This window comes from Cornus florida, unplaced genomic scaffold, assembly GCF_030987335.1.
Source record: "Cornus florida cultivar Cherokee Brave unplaced genomic scaffold, ASM3098733v1 CherokeeBrave_3.0.0_Hap2_Chr06, whole genome shotgun sequence".
NCBI classification, from domain to species: domain Eukaryota; kingdom Viridiplantae; phylum Streptophyta; class Magnoliopsida; order Cornales; family Cornaceae; genus Cornus; species Cornus florida.
In genome coordinates, this window is record NW_026775576.1 from 104,011,883 (window position 1) to 104,028,678 (window position 16,796).

General features: G+C 34.7%; 2 protein-coding genes across 2 annotated transcripts; both read left to right on the plus strand.

Annotated features, from left to right (window-relative positions):
• Window positions 1-1,253: 1,253 nt before the first annotated feature.
• On the plus strand, window positions 1,254-7,661 carry LOC132313567 (probable inactive purple acid phosphatase 16). Its single transcript, XM_059812391.1, has 5 exons — window positions 1,254-1,622; window positions 4,187-4,411; window positions 5,623-5,899; window positions 6,458-6,626; window positions 7,293-7,661. Exons 1-5 carry the CDS (start codon window positions 1,334-1,336, stop codon window positions 7,503-7,505), a joined length of 1,173 nt encoding a protein of 390 aa, XP_059668374.1. The 5' UTR covers window positions 1,254-1,333; the 3' UTR covers window positions 7,506-7,661.
• A 1,723-nt stretch (window positions 7,662-9,384) lies between these two features.
• Window positions 9,385-14,941, plus strand: LOC132313565 (probable inactive purple acid phosphatase 16). The gene is made up of 5 exons (XM_059812390.1): window positions 9,385-9,899; window positions 10,837-11,061; window positions 12,230-12,506; window positions 12,906-13,074; window positions 14,548-14,941. The coding sequence occupies exons 1-5, from the start codon at window positions 9,605-9,607 to the stop codon at window positions 14,758-14,760; spliced, it is 1,179 nt and encodes a 392-aa protein (XP_059668373.1). The 5' UTR covers window positions 9,385-9,604; the 3' UTR covers window positions 14,761-14,941.
• The last annotated feature ends 1,855 nt before the right edge of the window (window positions 14,942-16,796 follow it).

Here is a 16,796-nt window from a genome sequence, read left to right on the forward strand (position 1 = left end):
ATAAAAGAAAAGCAATTTAAAAATACTTGTCAACGAGAATAACCTACTTTGACAAAAATAATAATAATAATAATACTAAATAATAATAAATAAATAATTGGCAAAAAGTGTTAAATGTTAAATGAATAATGATAGAAAACCTTAATAATTATTCCGAGCTTTCACGGCTAAATCATGTCAAATTCATTTAACGTCTTTTAAAGGTGGCTATTCAACATTTTTTCTCACTTCACGTGACTTGGAAACTGAGTAATTTGGTGGGTTTAATCTTCAGCCTCACAAATTGCATAAATCAGATTCAAACAAGAGACTGATGCTAAATTAGATCATGTGCCCAGTCCTAAAAAGTGATGCTCTACTTACGCCCTTTGGGAATTTGATGAAGAGTTCTTAAATTTTTATTTTTTCAAAAAAGGTTTGATAATATTTGAGAAAATTTTGAAATTGTATCAAACTCAAAAATTTCGTTCACAACAAATCTACAGACGCCAAATTAGAACTCATGAACGAAATCGATAAATCAAAACAAATAAAAAATTAAATAAATCGATACAAAGCCCGAGGTTACAACATTGAAGACGTTCTCGTTGGTTGTATCTAAAAGTTCCGATTTGCTGGTAAGAATACAAATTCATTCTCAACTAAATATTGATACAATCATACCTATATCTATATGTGTGTGTGTGTGTATATATATATTACTTATATTAAATATTCTCTTTGCTGATTTGATATTTATGTTTTTTGATCAATTACAGTGCTTGAGGAAACCACCATGATAAGTTTTAGGATTTTTTTCAAATTTCCTTTATATTTTTTGCACTTCATTATTTATTTTTCATTCGAAATCAGTAATCGAACACCAATGAGGTAAAAGACGAACAATAATTGGTGGAGGATCCATTCAAGTCAGGTTAAGCAAGAGAAAATGTAAAATCCTTACATTTTAAATATGTCTTAATGAACTTAACGTAACTTAACCACGTGAGATTCGATAACAATTTGGGGATAATCATTCAGTTTCCAATCACTTCTCACGTTAAATTAGTAGAATATTCCAAAACTCACACTAATCCATTAGTTATAGGACGACTCAAGTGTAATATAACCTTATCAACTTGGTAGAATTTGGGAAATAAAATAGAATTATAGAAATATCCTAAAAGGGCGGGACACTAATGAAAGTCCACTATTGTCAGGGACAGTTCTGTCATTTTGTCTCACTTCACCTTCCCTTTTAGTAGCCCAAATCAACAAGAAGTCTCTGTATACACACAACCGTGTCGTTACGTTAAACCATTAATCCTGGTAACGGTTCTCACTTGTCACGATAATGGCAAGGTCTGTTAATCATCTGGTAATCTCGTTATTCACTACTCTGTCTCTGGTCTTTCACCTCGTTTCCACTGTCCGATCAGACCATCAAGAGAACCACCATCAAGTCCGAACCGTTCTACGAAAATCGCCGGAGAACTTCCTTCGATTACAGCCAGGTGCACCGTTCAAAATTGCTTTATTCGCCGACTTGCACTTTGGAGAGGATGCGTGGACAAAGTGGGGTCCACAGCAAGACGTGAATTCTTTGAAGGTCATGACAACTGTTCTCGATAAAGAAAACCCAGGTGAGCTTATCAATTCCATTGAACTCAAGTTTTGATGTCAAATCGCTTGCTAAGCATTGTTTGGTACGTTTTCATTTCTTGAAGCACATTTCTCACACGGTATTGCTTTTTGATCTTTATTCTCAGAAACAAAACAGAAAACTAACCAAACAATACATGTCATACTTGGGGGTAGTGGAATAAGCATTTGCAACATCTAGGTCCTATAAATTTTAAAGGCTATGGGTCCTAATTGTGTATATTACTAAAGTGTTTTTATGTTCTTGTTAATTTTATTTATTATTATTATTATTATTATTCTTAACTAAAGTTAGAGGGATAAGGGGATAAAAATAAACAAAATTCATGTAACCAACCTAATATTTTTACCGTATGCAACTAGACCAATGTTATGCAATGACTGAAATTTTAGGAAGTGGAAGGTAAATCGATATTTTTAGTGGTGCAAAACGAAACTAGACCAATGTTTTACTATATGCAATAACTGAAATTTTAGGAAGTGGAAGGTAAATCAATATTTTTAGTGGTGCACTAGCTGATATTTTGGGCCGTGAAAGCCAGATTGATACTTTCGGAGGTCAATGCCAGAACGCACCGGAAAAATAAATAAATAAATAAAAATGTTCGTGTGTTGACCATTGTTTTAGGTGGATTATCCCAAAAATATCTAGTCTAATTACTGAAGTTTTAGGAAAAGAATTTTTCAGGCAATGTGGAAGTGATTTTTTTCCCGGTAATTAAAGAACATGTGTTATAGAAGACAGATGACAAACTCTTGATTGTAATATGTTACTTCAGATTTTTTTTATAACTTTTATTTGCATCAAATATTTTGTTTTTGCAACAATTTAGTTTTCATCAATAATCTTGTAAAAAAAAAAAAAAAACAAACTTCTCCTTTTAATCAGTCCCTTTCAATGTCCTGAACTTTATTTTCCAATAGCTTCAATTTTGATTCTTTAGTGGTAAATCATTTACTTTAGAACCAAAGGTTGTAGTCTAGTACTTCCCCACCTTCTAAAGTAGGAGATCGAGGGTTCCCATAGAGGCAAAGTGGGTATGTGAGTGTGTTTCTTGCCAAATTATAAAATAAATAAATAAATAATGAAAAAATCATTTACTTTAGAATGTTAGAAGGTGCAGCCCACATTGGCCAAACAGCCAGGCCACATGACTGCATCATAATAAATTAAGAATTAATTGAATTATCTTTGTATGACCTTGGAGATCTGTGTGCGGGCGTGAGTTCAAAAGATTCAATTCTTAGTCCAAACCAAAGATCGGTCTCTAGTGGGTTCAGGTGACTTGTCTCAACCAAGAGGACTTCACTGTAAATAGTGTCAGTATGGAAATTCAGCAGACAGATGTAAGAGCAATACCTGGAATGAAATGCTCTACGCACCATCCAAAATATACTCCATTAATTAGTTATGAGAACAAGACAATACAATTATGGAAGTTTGGTAGATGCAAGTAATAACGATTATTATTGATTTGCAAAGAAGCAGCTGACTAGCTACTAGGCTAATACTAGTATACTATGTAAGTACATTTAAATGGAAATGGAAACTTTTATAGCTATATAGGACTAAACCTACTATGGAAATTGAAACAATAAAAGAACTTGGGTGGTAGTGCAGTAACTCCTTTGTAAGTGGTGCTCTTATCTATACTGTTTATTGGGGTTTGGTGCCCCAAGTGAATGCCCATGTCCACATAAACATGTCTTGGTTGCATAGGAACTCGCATTGTTGAATGTTGAAGTAGTGTTAACTTCAATTTGCTTCTTTGTATATTTATTAAGTTGTCATGGTTTTTCAATAGAACTTGTTTGAAGTTTTTAAATCACCTATAAAACTTTCTATTCGATATTTCCCTGCATATTCTTTTAGCCATTCTTTCATCTTCTGGTATTTCATGTTTTCTCTGGTTAATTTGTTCTTTTCATTTCCAATTTTCATAGCAGATCCTATCATTGCTTCCCAAACTAGTAACTTGCTTAACCACCTTGGCAAAGACAAATTAATGTTATATGACTCCAAAAGGGGGCTGGGAGATCCACTCAATCAAGTTTCCTAGGCCGGCCTAGAAAGTTGTCATTACCATATGCATTATTTTACAGAATATTTTTTATTGTCAAAGATGCATAATATATTAAATACTTATAGATTCTGCCAACATGTTTACCTACTAGGTAGGGTGAAGAGTTTTGTATGACTTCAAGCCACAATCTCCCAAAAGGATTATCACAAAGACTATTTCATTCTTCAAACTTCCACTACACTTGGGGCATATTCTCCTGAGCTAAATCTCACCTATATCAGTCAATTTGAAACTGGATTTCAATCTAATTTCACATGCCCAGTTCATTTTTTGGGCAGTAAACAGGCTTGCAACCTCTTCTAGCCTGTATAGCTTGACAAATTGGCATGAACACTCAAATGACTTTTACTTGGGAAATATAAATGTAACTATGAATGGAATTTACATTTCTATATAATGGATAAAAAATAAGTCCTGTAGCTGCTGCTTAAATTCTGTAACTAAATGCAATTGCATGGCAGATTTTGTTATTTATCTTGGGGATGTCATCACGGCCAATAACATACCAATTGCAAATGCTAGCTTGTACTGGGATCAGGCAATCTCACCAACAAGAGCCAGGGGCATACCATGGGTTAGTGTATTTGGAAACCATGATGATGCACCATTCGAGTGGCCAATGGAGTGGTTTTCGGCTACTGGAATTCCTCAACTTTATTGCCCTGCCACAAATTCCTCATACTCAGGTGAGTCTAAAGATTGAAACTTCAATGACAAAGCTGGCAACAGGTGTTTATGCCTAATAGTAACGGTTCTCGCATTCCATTTCTTAAACTTGGTGTTTTGCATGATAATAACTTTTATTTCCCCTTGGCTCTGGAACAATTTATATTTCATTGTTTGAAATGACTGGATCTTTGATGCTAGTCTATATTGTCTGGGACAGAAGTTGATACCAATGACTTAATTTAATATTGAATTTACAACAATTTCTGAATTTATGGATCTAATACATTTTCAAATGTCAACATAGACATCCATTCTCTAGTAGTTGAAAAGAGAGGTCAGTTTTGTACATAAAAAAAAAAAAAAAAAAATCCAGTATCAAATGATGTTATGTCGCCCTCTTTTCTAGAGTATTGTCAAACTTGTTCGTAGTATTTTCTTACCTTTACTTGTTTGAAACTGGGCTGCAAAAACTTCTCAGTAAATTCATTTCTGACTTTCCTTAATCTCAATCTCCGTGGTTCTAAACCCCGGTCATTTGTACTTATATGATGGAGAGATGATGATGTTTCTTAAACAAGCTTTAACTTTTATAATTTTGCATGTTTAAGTGTGTTTATTCTCATACATGTAGTGAAAGGTGAAAGTTAGTAGGAAAATATTACTGACAGCGATTTTAAATTTAACATATAATTCATTACTCGTGTTTAATCGCACTTATAATTCAAAATTTAATTAATATTTATTATGGGAGTTTGGAGTTTAAGCAAGCAAATCATTATATTTTGTAGTAGTTTTGTGACGAAATAAAATTAATGGCTCTGATAGTCATGTCCATTATGTAACGTCCATTACATCCTGCACATGCTAGTGGGAATGATATCATTATAATGGCCATTACTGAAATTTAAAATCTTGCCTACCATATGGGAGAAAATAAGAGTGACACAAAGACAACACTTACAAGTGCATGGACTGACCACCCCTGGGCTACCAAGCCTGCCTCACTGACACGTTCTAGGCAACAGCTCTCATACCACGACCTTAGTCCATTGTCAAACATTTTGCGTGTTGGTCTTAAATGTTTGAAAAGAAGAAATCATGTCAACACATTGCAAGCCTTGCAACATTAAGATTCCCCTACAAACACAAAATTTCTCATTATTTACAAACATTAAGACCAAAAAGTAGGCTTTAGAATTATTAACTTTAGCTAAATTTTCAATGTCAGGTGAGCAGGATTGTAGATTCAGAGGCACACCACGTTTAAGGCTAATGAAAAATGAGATTGAGCATAACATATTATCATACTCAAAAAATGGCCCCAAGGAGCTTTGGCCAAGTATTTCCAACTATGTTGTCCAACTTTCCTCATCAGACAATCCGGAATCTCCTGTGGCATTCATGTACTTTCTAGATTCTGGAGGAGGTTCATACCCCGAAGTGATTTCAAGCGCCCAAGCGGAATGGTTCCAACAAAAATCCCAAGAAATCAACCCCGATTCAAGGTAGAAAATATTAGTACTCAATCCCTCTTAATATGTCTTGTTGTTTCTCTGATGATTGCATCTTACTAATATAAAAAGAATGAAGTATTACAATTTTAAGTCTAATTGATTTTCATTATGCTATTGGCTTCCAAGAAGAGGGAGGAAAAAATAAATAGAATCTTAGATTTTCTTTTGTTTGGTTCAAGGGAATAAAAAGACTTGGACTGAGGCAACAAGTCTAGACTCTCTAGTATCAAATACTTGTAAGTTGTAACAAGCTTGTTGAATAGAATTTCCAGATTCCAAATTTGTTTTACGTAATTTGAACAATTGAAAGTTAAAGATTCTGAATTTTATTTTCCCTGTTCAAGGGAAATAAAAAGACTTGGACTGAGGCAACAGGTCTAGACTGTCTAGTATCAAATACTTGTAAGTTGTAACAAGCTTGTTGAATAGAATTTCCAGATTCAAAATTTGTTTTACGTAATTTGAACAATTGAAAGTTAAAGATTCTGACTTTTATTTTCCCTGTCCTATAAGAAACCAAATGGAATAATTTTTCTTTTTTTTTTGTAGGGTGCCTGAGATAATCTTCTGGCATATTCCAAGTAAAGCCTATAAGCGAGTGGCCCCAACGTTTCTGATGTTTTCGAGTTGCATAGGTTCAATTAACAAGGAGAAAGTTGCTGCTCAAGAAGCAGAAATGGGCATCATGAGACTTCTTGAAGAAAGGCCTTCTGTGAAGGTAAGGACCACGTTGAAATCACACATAAATACATGCACAAGATCTGTATTCATATGTCCATCAAATGAGCAGGTTGCAGTTATATTGAATATATGCATACACACACACACACGCACACGCACACATATATAGGAAACAAGTGACTTGAGTCCCTGATTTATGGTTGAGAAACTATCTGGATACCACCTGGTCTACTAGGTCTGTGGAATCTGTGCAGGTTTTTCCTTTCTAATTAGCTATTCTTGGAACAAATTTTTTCACATTCTACAATCATTTCCAAACTGTTCAATTGTATCATGTTTCTTATCATTATTCTGGGTCATGATTATCAATTCCATGCCAATGTACCCATTCTGGCTTCCCTAGTAGGTTAACTTTGGACACTTTCTAGCACATGCCGGAAAATTATGAACTTGAGACCCAAGAATGACTAAAATGCACTGATGTCAAATGACCAGAAAGTGTTTGGAAAAGAAAATTGTTTAAGAGAGAGTTTCCTGATTCAATAATAATGATGGTGTGGCACTTAATTTTCCAAGTATGGCCTACATGGCTAATCCGATGTTACGTGATTAGGGTTATTGACATATGATTGAGATCTCATGGTTTTGCTTTGATTGCTGAAAATGGGGTCCTACTTAGTTGTATTCATTTTTGCGGTGGCAGGCAGTGTTTGTAGGTCACAACCATGGATTGGACTGGTGCTGCCCCTACAAGAACCTGTGGCTTTGCTTTGCAAGGCATACTGGTTATGGAGGGTATGGAAATTGGCCTAGAGGAGCTAGAATTTTGGAGATTTCTCAGCAACCCTTCTGTCTCAAGTCATGGATAAGGATGGAAGATGGCCAATCACACAGCGAGATTCTCCTGAGCTGTTGATGTTCTTATTTCGTCTTTCTATGTATATATTCAAGGCCAAGAAATGGAATTAATCAAATTTGAAAAATAAAGTGTTTGTATGGATCTTGTAATCAATATCAGGTGGCAACAATTACGTCACGAAAAAGTCTTGTATATAAATGCTTGGATTCATTACACTCACACCCCTGAGGTTTGCTCTTTTGACGGTCAGATTAAACTTGGGCTATTTTTTAACATTGACACCCCTTGTCAGCTTTTACCTTTAAAAGTAGTATGAAATGTCTAGATTGCCCACTTGTTATTTAATTAATTTTTAATATATAATATCTAACAAACTAAATTACTTAAATACCCATTATCATTATAAAAATTTCTCAAAAAGCTTTCCAAACAGAGGCTCTTTTCTCACTACTCAGTTACAAACCCATCAAAAAAAATGGCAGTGCATCCACCAGTCACCACTCAGTAACCAGCAGGTCCAAACCCCACCTATCTCAAGTCCAAATTCCAAATCAAAACCCACAGTCACCACCCAGCCACCCCCACCTATCTCAAGTCCAAATTAACCTATATATATATATATATATTTTGAAAAGGCAAATCAAATCTACATTGCTTTCTACTATGTATTTGGTATATATAACTGTATATATAACTGTAAATATGTTTCTTTCTTTATAGAGAGAGAGAAACCAAAACCCATTTTGCAATTTTTTTTAAAAGGAAAATCAAACTCATTTTTGCTTTCTATTTATATATATAACTATATAGATACCGACACCCAAACCCATTTGTAGTTTTTTTTTTCCTTCTCCTGAAAAAAAGGCAAATCAAATCCATTTTGCCTTCTATGTGGTATATATAACCACTACATATATAAACCCAAAAGCATTTTGCAGCAACGATGGCGGCGGTGATGCAATTCCGACGTTGACGAAGGTCCTGTTCGGCGACTAGCAACGGCAATGGCACGACGGTGACAAGATTCCGACATCAACGAGGGGCAATAATATGCATTTGACATGACCCATCGACTCTGATTGATTGAGCAACGACCAATTGTTTTTTGGTCGATTTCGAACCATAGGGTTCGTGGAATTTTGTGATGGAATTTGGAATGGTTTGTGGCTATGTGGAAGAAGGGGGGTGGGTAGAGGTTTCCGGTGGTTTTATTTGTGAAATATATATGTGTGTGTGTGGTATATATATTTTGTGGCAATGGACTGATGGTGGTGGCAGCGGCGGCGGCGGCTGATGCAGTGGAGATAGAGAAGAAGAGAATAAGGGTGGCTGTGGGTAGAGAGGGGGAAATGATGTGAGGGCTAATTTAGTCCAATAAAATAATTTGTAAAGGAAAAAGGGTAGAAAGGTCAATTCGTTATGTGTCAGATGTGTCTTGGATGTATTTGTCAACTTTATCTAATTTTGAGGGGTGTTATTGTTAAAAAAAGAACTAACTTTAAGCTGATTGTTAATAGAGCAAACCTCAGGAGTGTGAGTGTAATTAACCTAAATGCTTTCATGTATATTGAGTTAAATTTTTCAGAGTTATTTGTGTATTTTTGTAAAGGGCATTTTGGTCCTCAACAAGTTCAGAATTTGATATTGTTTACAGAAACTTCATATTTTCTGTCCATGATAATTGGCAGGAAATTTGCCAGATTTGTTAATTGTTGGTTCACTTAAATCTCCTTGCAATTGCCGAGAGAAACTGTGTCCTTTATCCTAAAGGAAGGGCCCCGTAGGCATATTCAATCAATCTTCTTAATAAGGATTGCCAGTTTAGTGTACCATTTATAATTTTCTTTGCCGGTGATTGGGACGCAGTGAAGTTTGGTGTTTGAGATCCACCTAATGCGAAATTTTGCAGTTGGCACCTAGTATATGCCCATAATATTACTAGGCTTTTCTCGAAATGACACAACTACCCTCGAGTTGATTGGATTTGCTTCGAATAATATCTCAAACGGGAGGGGTACTAATGAAAGTCTAATATCAGGGTCATTTCTGTCATTTTATTCTCAACCACACGTCTATAGAATTTACACAAACGTATTATAATCAGTTGAACACTAAACCACTCTTATTCGTAACGGTTCTCTCTCTGCTCACCGATAATGGCAAGGTCTGTAAACCTTCTGATATTCTCGTTGTTCATTACCTTCTCTCTTGTCTTACAGTCCGTCCACACTGTCCGATCAGACCATCAAGCGAACCACCATCAATCTCGAAGGATCGCCGATCTACGTAAAACGACGGAGAACTACCTTCGGTTACCTCCAGGTGCACCCTTCAAGATTGCTTTGTTCGCCGACTTGCACTTTGGAGAGGCCGCGTCGACAGACTGGGGTCCACAGCAAGACATGAATTCTTCGAGGGTCATGACAGCTGTTCTCGATAAAGAAAACCCAGGTGAGCCTATCAAATCCATTGAATTACTCAAGTTTTGATGTCAAAACCCTTTCTAAGCATTGTTTGGCTTTCATTTCTTAAAGCGCATTTCTTTATATCTAGAAAGAAAAGAGAAAACAAAACCAAACAGTACCTAACTTAGCTGATCACAGACAGGGATACTTTATATATTTGAATTTATAGGTCAAATTAGAGAGCTAAACATTACAATGTAGTATAGATGTCACACATTTGTAACATCTGGGTCCTATGAAGTTCTAGGGAAGTGGGTCCTAATTTTGTATATCAATAAAGTGTTTTTGTGCTTATTGAGATTGTCCTGTTCTTATTCCAAAACTAACCCAAACAGTACCTAACTTAGCTGATCACAGACAGGACCTAACTTAGCTGATCACAGACAGGGATACTTTATATATTTGAATTTATAGGTCAAATTAGAGAGCTAAACATTACAATATAGTATAGATGTCACACATTTGTAACATCTGGGTCCTATGAAGTTCTAGGGAAGTGGGTCCTAATTTTGTATATCAATAAAGTGTTTTTGTGCTTATTGAGATTGTCCTGTTCTTATTCCAAAACTAACCCATCTGTCTTCTTCTTGCACTATTAACAAACTTTTAATACAAATGTAAATGATTGATTGGCATATGGTTTAACCGAGAACAATGTATTTATATTCCTGTAACCAACCTATGAAAAAAAAAAAGTGCCTGAGCCAAATTTTAGTTTAGTGGCCGGGGTCAACATTGAACTATTGTAGCCTGTATCGTTTGACAAATTGCCGTGAACACTCAAATGACTGTTTTACTTGGGAAATATTAAGCATAATGTGGGCTGTAGCTATAAATGGAATTTTGAATTTTTATATAGTGGATCAAAAAGCAGTGTCTTGACTGCTGCTTAAATTCTGTAACAAAGTGCAATTGCGTGGCAGATTTTGTAATTTATCTTGGGGATGTCATCACGGCCAATAACATACCGATTGCAAATGCTAGCTTGTACTGGGATCAGGCAATATCACCAACAAGAGCCAGGGACATACCATGGGCTAGTGTATTTGGAAACCATGATGATGCACCATTCGAGTGGCCAATGGAGTGGTTTTCGGCTACTGGAATTCCTCAACTTCATTGCCCTGCCACAAATTCCTTGTACTCAGGTGAGTCTAAAGATTGAAACTTCAATGATAAAGCTGGCAACAGCTGTTTATGCCTAATAGTAACAGTACTCTCATTCCTTCATTTCTTCAACTTGTTGGTGTTTTGCATGATAAGAACTTTTATTTCCCTTTCGCTCTGGAACTATTTATATTTCATTGTTTGAAATGACTGGATCTTTGATGCTAGTCTTTATTATCTGGGACAGAAGTTGATACCAATGATTTAATTTGATATTGAATTTACATCTATTTCTGAATTTATGGATCTAATACCTTTTCAAATGTCAGCATTGGCATCGACTATCTAGTACTTGAAAAGAGAGCTCAGTTTTGTACATCACCAAAAATCCAGTATCAAATGATGTTATGATGCCCTCTTTTCTAGAGTATTGTCAAGCTTGTTCATATTATTTTCTCGCCTTCACTTTTTTGAAACTGGACTGCAAAAACTTGTTGGTAAATCATTTCTTACTTATATGATGGAGAGATGATGATGTTTCTTATATTATTAAACTTTGATAATTTCCCATTTTTAAGTGTTTTTATTCTCATAAACGTAGTGAAAGGTAAAAGTTAGTAAGAAAATATTACTGACAGTGATTTAAAATTTAACATATAATTCATTACTCATGTTTAATCCCACTTATATATATGTCAAAATTTCATTAATACTTATTAAGGAATTTTGAAGTTTAACCAAGCAAATCATTATATTTTGTAGTAGTTTTGCGAGAAAATAAAATTAATGGCTCCGGTAATCGTGTCCATCTTGTAACGTTCATCATCCTGCACACTTGCTTTTGAGATTGATATCGTTGGAACAGCCGTTACTGCAATTTAAAATCTTGCCTACTATATGGGAGTAAATAGGAGAGATAACAAAGACAACACTAACAAGTGCATGGACTGACCACCCCTGGGCTTGTACAAGCCTGTCTTACTGACACATTCTAGGAAACAACCATCGATCATACCACAACCTTAGTCCATTGTCAAACATTTAGCATATTGGTCTTGATGTTTGAAAAGAAGAAATCATGTCAACACATTGCAAGCCTTGCAATATTAGGATCTGCACTACAAACACAAATTTTCTCATTATTTACAAACATTAAGACCAAAAGGTAGGCTTTAAAATTATTAATTTTAGCCAAATTTTTAATGTCAGGTGAGCAGGATTGTAGCTTCAGAGGCACGCCACGTTTAAGGCTAATGAAAAATGAGATTGAACATAACATATTATCATACTCAAAAAATGGTCCCAAGGAGCTTTGGCCAAGTATTTCCAATTACGTTGTTCGACTTTCCTCGTCAGACAATCCGGAATCTCCTGTGGCATTCATGTACTTTCTAGATTCTGGTGGTGGTTCCTACCCTGAAGTGATTTCAAGCGCCCAGGCGGAATGGTTCCACCAAAAATCCCAAGATATCAACCCTGATTCGAGGTAGTAAATATTATTAGTACTCAATCCCTCTTAGTTTGTCTTCTTGTTTCTCTGATGATTGCATCTTACTAATATAAAAAAGATGAAGTATAACAATTTTAAGTCTAATTGATTTTCATTTATGCTATTGGTTGCCAAGAAGAGGGAGGAAAAAATAAATAGAATCTTAGATTTTCTTTTGTTTGGTTCAAGGGAAATTAAAAGACTTGGACTGAGGCAACAAGTCTAGACTATCTGGTATCAAATACTTGTAAGTTGTAACAAGCTTGTTGAGTAGAATTTCCGGATTCAAATTCTCTTTTACGTAATTTAAACAATTGAAATTTAAAGATTCTGAATTTTATTTTCTCTGTCCTTTCAGAAACCAAATGGAGCTTTTTATTTTTTTCCTTTTTGTAGGGTGCCTGAGATAATCTTCTGGCATATTCCAAGTAAAGCCTATAAGCGAGTGGCCCCAAAGCATCTGATGTTTTCGAGTTGCACGGGTTCAATTAACAAGGAGACAGTTGCTGCTCAAGAAAAAGAATTGGGCATCATGAGACTTCTTGAAGAAAGGCCTTCTGTCAAGGTAGAGACCATGTTTAAATCACACATAAATATATACACATGATCTTTATTCTTATGTCCATCAAATGAGCAGGCTGCAGTTATATTGAATTTATACATATATATATACAAGGGAGGAACTAGTAATGGGCTATAGCCCAAGTCCAATTGAAAAAAAAAATTTAGTGCCATTGTTCCTATAAGCCTATGTATTATTATTCCTCTTCCTATCAGCCCAGCCCAATCCATAGTATTTCTATAAATTAAAAGAGTTATAAAATTTACGAAGGTCGAGCCTTAAATATGAGCAAGCCCACGAACCATGGACATGTCCGATCACAAAATAAACCATAATAGAATATAATAGGTCCAGCCCAGTAAATCAAACACATTGTTAGTCTATGGAAGAAGACCTAAACTCTTCATGTGTAAGGTACTAAGTCATAGGTGGATGGATATTATGGATTATTATTGTTAATCCAGTGAAATATTGAATTTTATTTTGCAAAAAAAAAAAAAAAAAAGGAGAGGGGGGGGTGGCTTTGTTGATGACTTGATAATTTCTTGTTAAATTGGGTAATTTATTATATAATGGATTAATAACTAGTCAGGGGCGGAGCACATAGGTCTTACTTTTTAATGCGAATTTATTGATAAGGAACATATATATATATCCAACATTCTTATAGTTATTTGTTTTAATACTTGTATGAAACAAACTTCAATAGATTCTTAGCTGTGAAAATACGTTAGTTTGGGAGTGTAAATGTGTTAGAAGGTTATAGATTAATGGGTTTAATTGAATAACTGATGCATGATAATTATGTATTTAAAGTATGGATGACACACTAAGCAATCATGGGTTTAGTTATTTTTAGCCCTCCTTACTTTGGAATCCTGGCTCCGCCCCTGTATATATATACATATATATATATATATATGTATAAATTCAATATAACTGCAGATATATATATATATATAGGCAACGAGTGACTTTAGTCCCTGACTTTATGGTTGAGAAACTATCTGGATAATGCCTGGTCAACTAGGTCAGTGAAATCTGCACAGGTTTTTCCTTGCTAAGTAGCCATTCTTTAAACAAATTTTCCACATTCTACAATCATTTCCAAACTGTTCAATTATATGTTTCTTATCATTATTATGGGTCGTGTTTATCAATTCCATGCCAATGTACCCAACCTGGCTTCCCTAGTAGGTTAACTTTGGACACTTTGTAGCACATGCCAGAAAATTATGAACTTCAGACCTAAGAATGACTAAAATGTACTGTGGTCAAACGACCTGAAAGTGTTTGGAAAAGAAAATTATTAAGAGTGTTTTCTGATTCAATAATGATATGACGGTGTGGCACTTAATTTTTCAACCGGCATACATGGCTAATCCGATGTGCATGATTAGGGTTATTGACATATAAATTTGCTTTGATTGCTGAAAATGGGGTCCTATTTAGTTGTATTCTTTTGCATGGTTTCAGGCAGTTTTTGTAGGTCACAACCATGGATTGGACTGGTGCTGCCCCTACAAGAAGCTGTGGCTTTGCTTTGCGAGGCATACCGGTTATGGTGGGTATGGAAATTGGGCTAGAGGAGCTAGAATTTTGGAGATTTCTCAGCAACCCTTCTGTCTCAAGTCATGGATAAGGATGGAAGATGGTCAGTCACACAGCAAGATTCTCCTAAGCTGTTGATGTTCTTCTTTCATTTTTCTATGTATATTCAAGGCCAAGAAATGTAGTCAAATTTGAAAATTGAAGTGTGTGTATGGATCTTGTAATCAATATCAGGTGGCAAGTTATGTATATACTTTGTAATCATTTGCTTTCATGTGTATATATATATATTCAGCATCAAATAATTTCGATATTTGAATTCCGAAGTTAATTTTTCAGCAGCTGGATAAATTGCAATGACAAATATGTTTATATATATATATATATATATATATATATATTTCTTTTTTAAAAAATAATGTGTATATATATTTTAGCAAATGGTACGTGTTTATTTTTGTAAAGGGCAAGTTGATGAAATATGACAAATCAGGCAATGAAGTAACGATTTTACTACGTGGCCTTGAGCGAAGACTGTTCCTTCGTGCTAGTAGCCAAAACCACCGGTTGCAGGATCATAATACTTTGGCTGCAAGGATTATAAGACTTTGATATATATATATATATATATATATATATATATATATATATTTGCTGAGCTACCTTGTTTTCCAGACAATATTAGAAGAAATTCGAGGGGGGAGTTTTGGGTGGCTTTGTATGCCAAAAGAGGCATTTTGGGATTAATATTATAGAATTTTGTTAATGCTTTCTTGCATAAAGAGGTCTACGGACCATAAACTGAAATGTGACTCAAACTTTGATAAACTTTAATTTTTTATTACTGATTAAAACTTTAATTTTTAATCATAAATTTTATCATCCCTAAACTCCTAATTTCTTAAACAGTATAATTTGTATGTATATAATTAGGTTTAAAAAGTAGACGGTTTTATAGAAATATAATAGTACTAGATTACAAAAGTTTTCGGGTTATTTAGGTAGAGTTTAGTTGTAGGATCTTATTGGGCATTCTTGTTCATCCCTTCATCTTCAAGAAAGGATTTGTCATGGAAGACATTTCATTTCCTTAGCCTTGGAGACGCACCGATTTTATCTTGAAAACTTTTGAGATTTCATGACGTGCTATGTAATACTCCGTAATACTTTTTATATAAAATGGTCATATACATGATGTATTTAATGCATTTTTGTTTATAGTTGATCCATGTAATGAGGTCCTGTCAACCATACATTTTATTTTGAGGCATGTTTCTATTTTGAGGCATATGAAACATTCGTATGATTTAATATATTTCTTAAGTTATATTTGATGGATGGAATCCACTTATGTAGCTATCTGAAGATAACCCGAAGTATGGGTTCTAGTTACTTTATTTTGACAGGGGAAATGTAAGCATTTGGGCCATATTTTGAATCAATTATGTTTGAGTGTTTTTTTAATTTTATTATATTGTTTTATTTGAGGTGGAAAAATCTTTAGTTAAGGTGGAATTACGAAGAGATTCTTATTTGAGGTGAAGTTATGAAAAGCTTGAGGTGGAGTTATGAAGATATTTTGTTCGAAGTGGAACTATGGTAAAGCACGTGAAGGCATAGTCTGATCACGTGTTGACTGCGTATATGAATAATTTGGGAGGTTAAAGATTCACAGACTTGATTTTGGTTACTGCCATCATAATACTTTATTTGAGGTTTCAGTTAGGATAGAGTTATGAAGAGATCCTTATTTGAGGTGAAGTTATGAAAAGCTTGAGGTGGAGCTATGAAAAAATCTTGTTCGAAGTGGAACTATAGTAGAGCACATGACGACATAGTCTGATCACGTGTTGATTACGTACGTGAATGATTTGAGAGGTTAAAATTCACAGACTTGATTTTGGCTACTGCCATCATAGTGCTTTATTTGAAGTGGACAAATCTTTAGTTAAGGTGAAGTTATGAAGAGATCCTTATTTGAGGTGGAATTATAAATAACTTGAGGTGGAGTTATGGATAAATCCTTATTCGAATGGAGCTATGATGGAGAATGTGAAGACAATCTGATCACGTGTTGATTATGTATGTAAATGATTTATATATATATATATATATATATAGAGAGAGAGAGAGAGAGAGAGAGAGAGAGAGGTCTATCTGTATGCTTATTATGT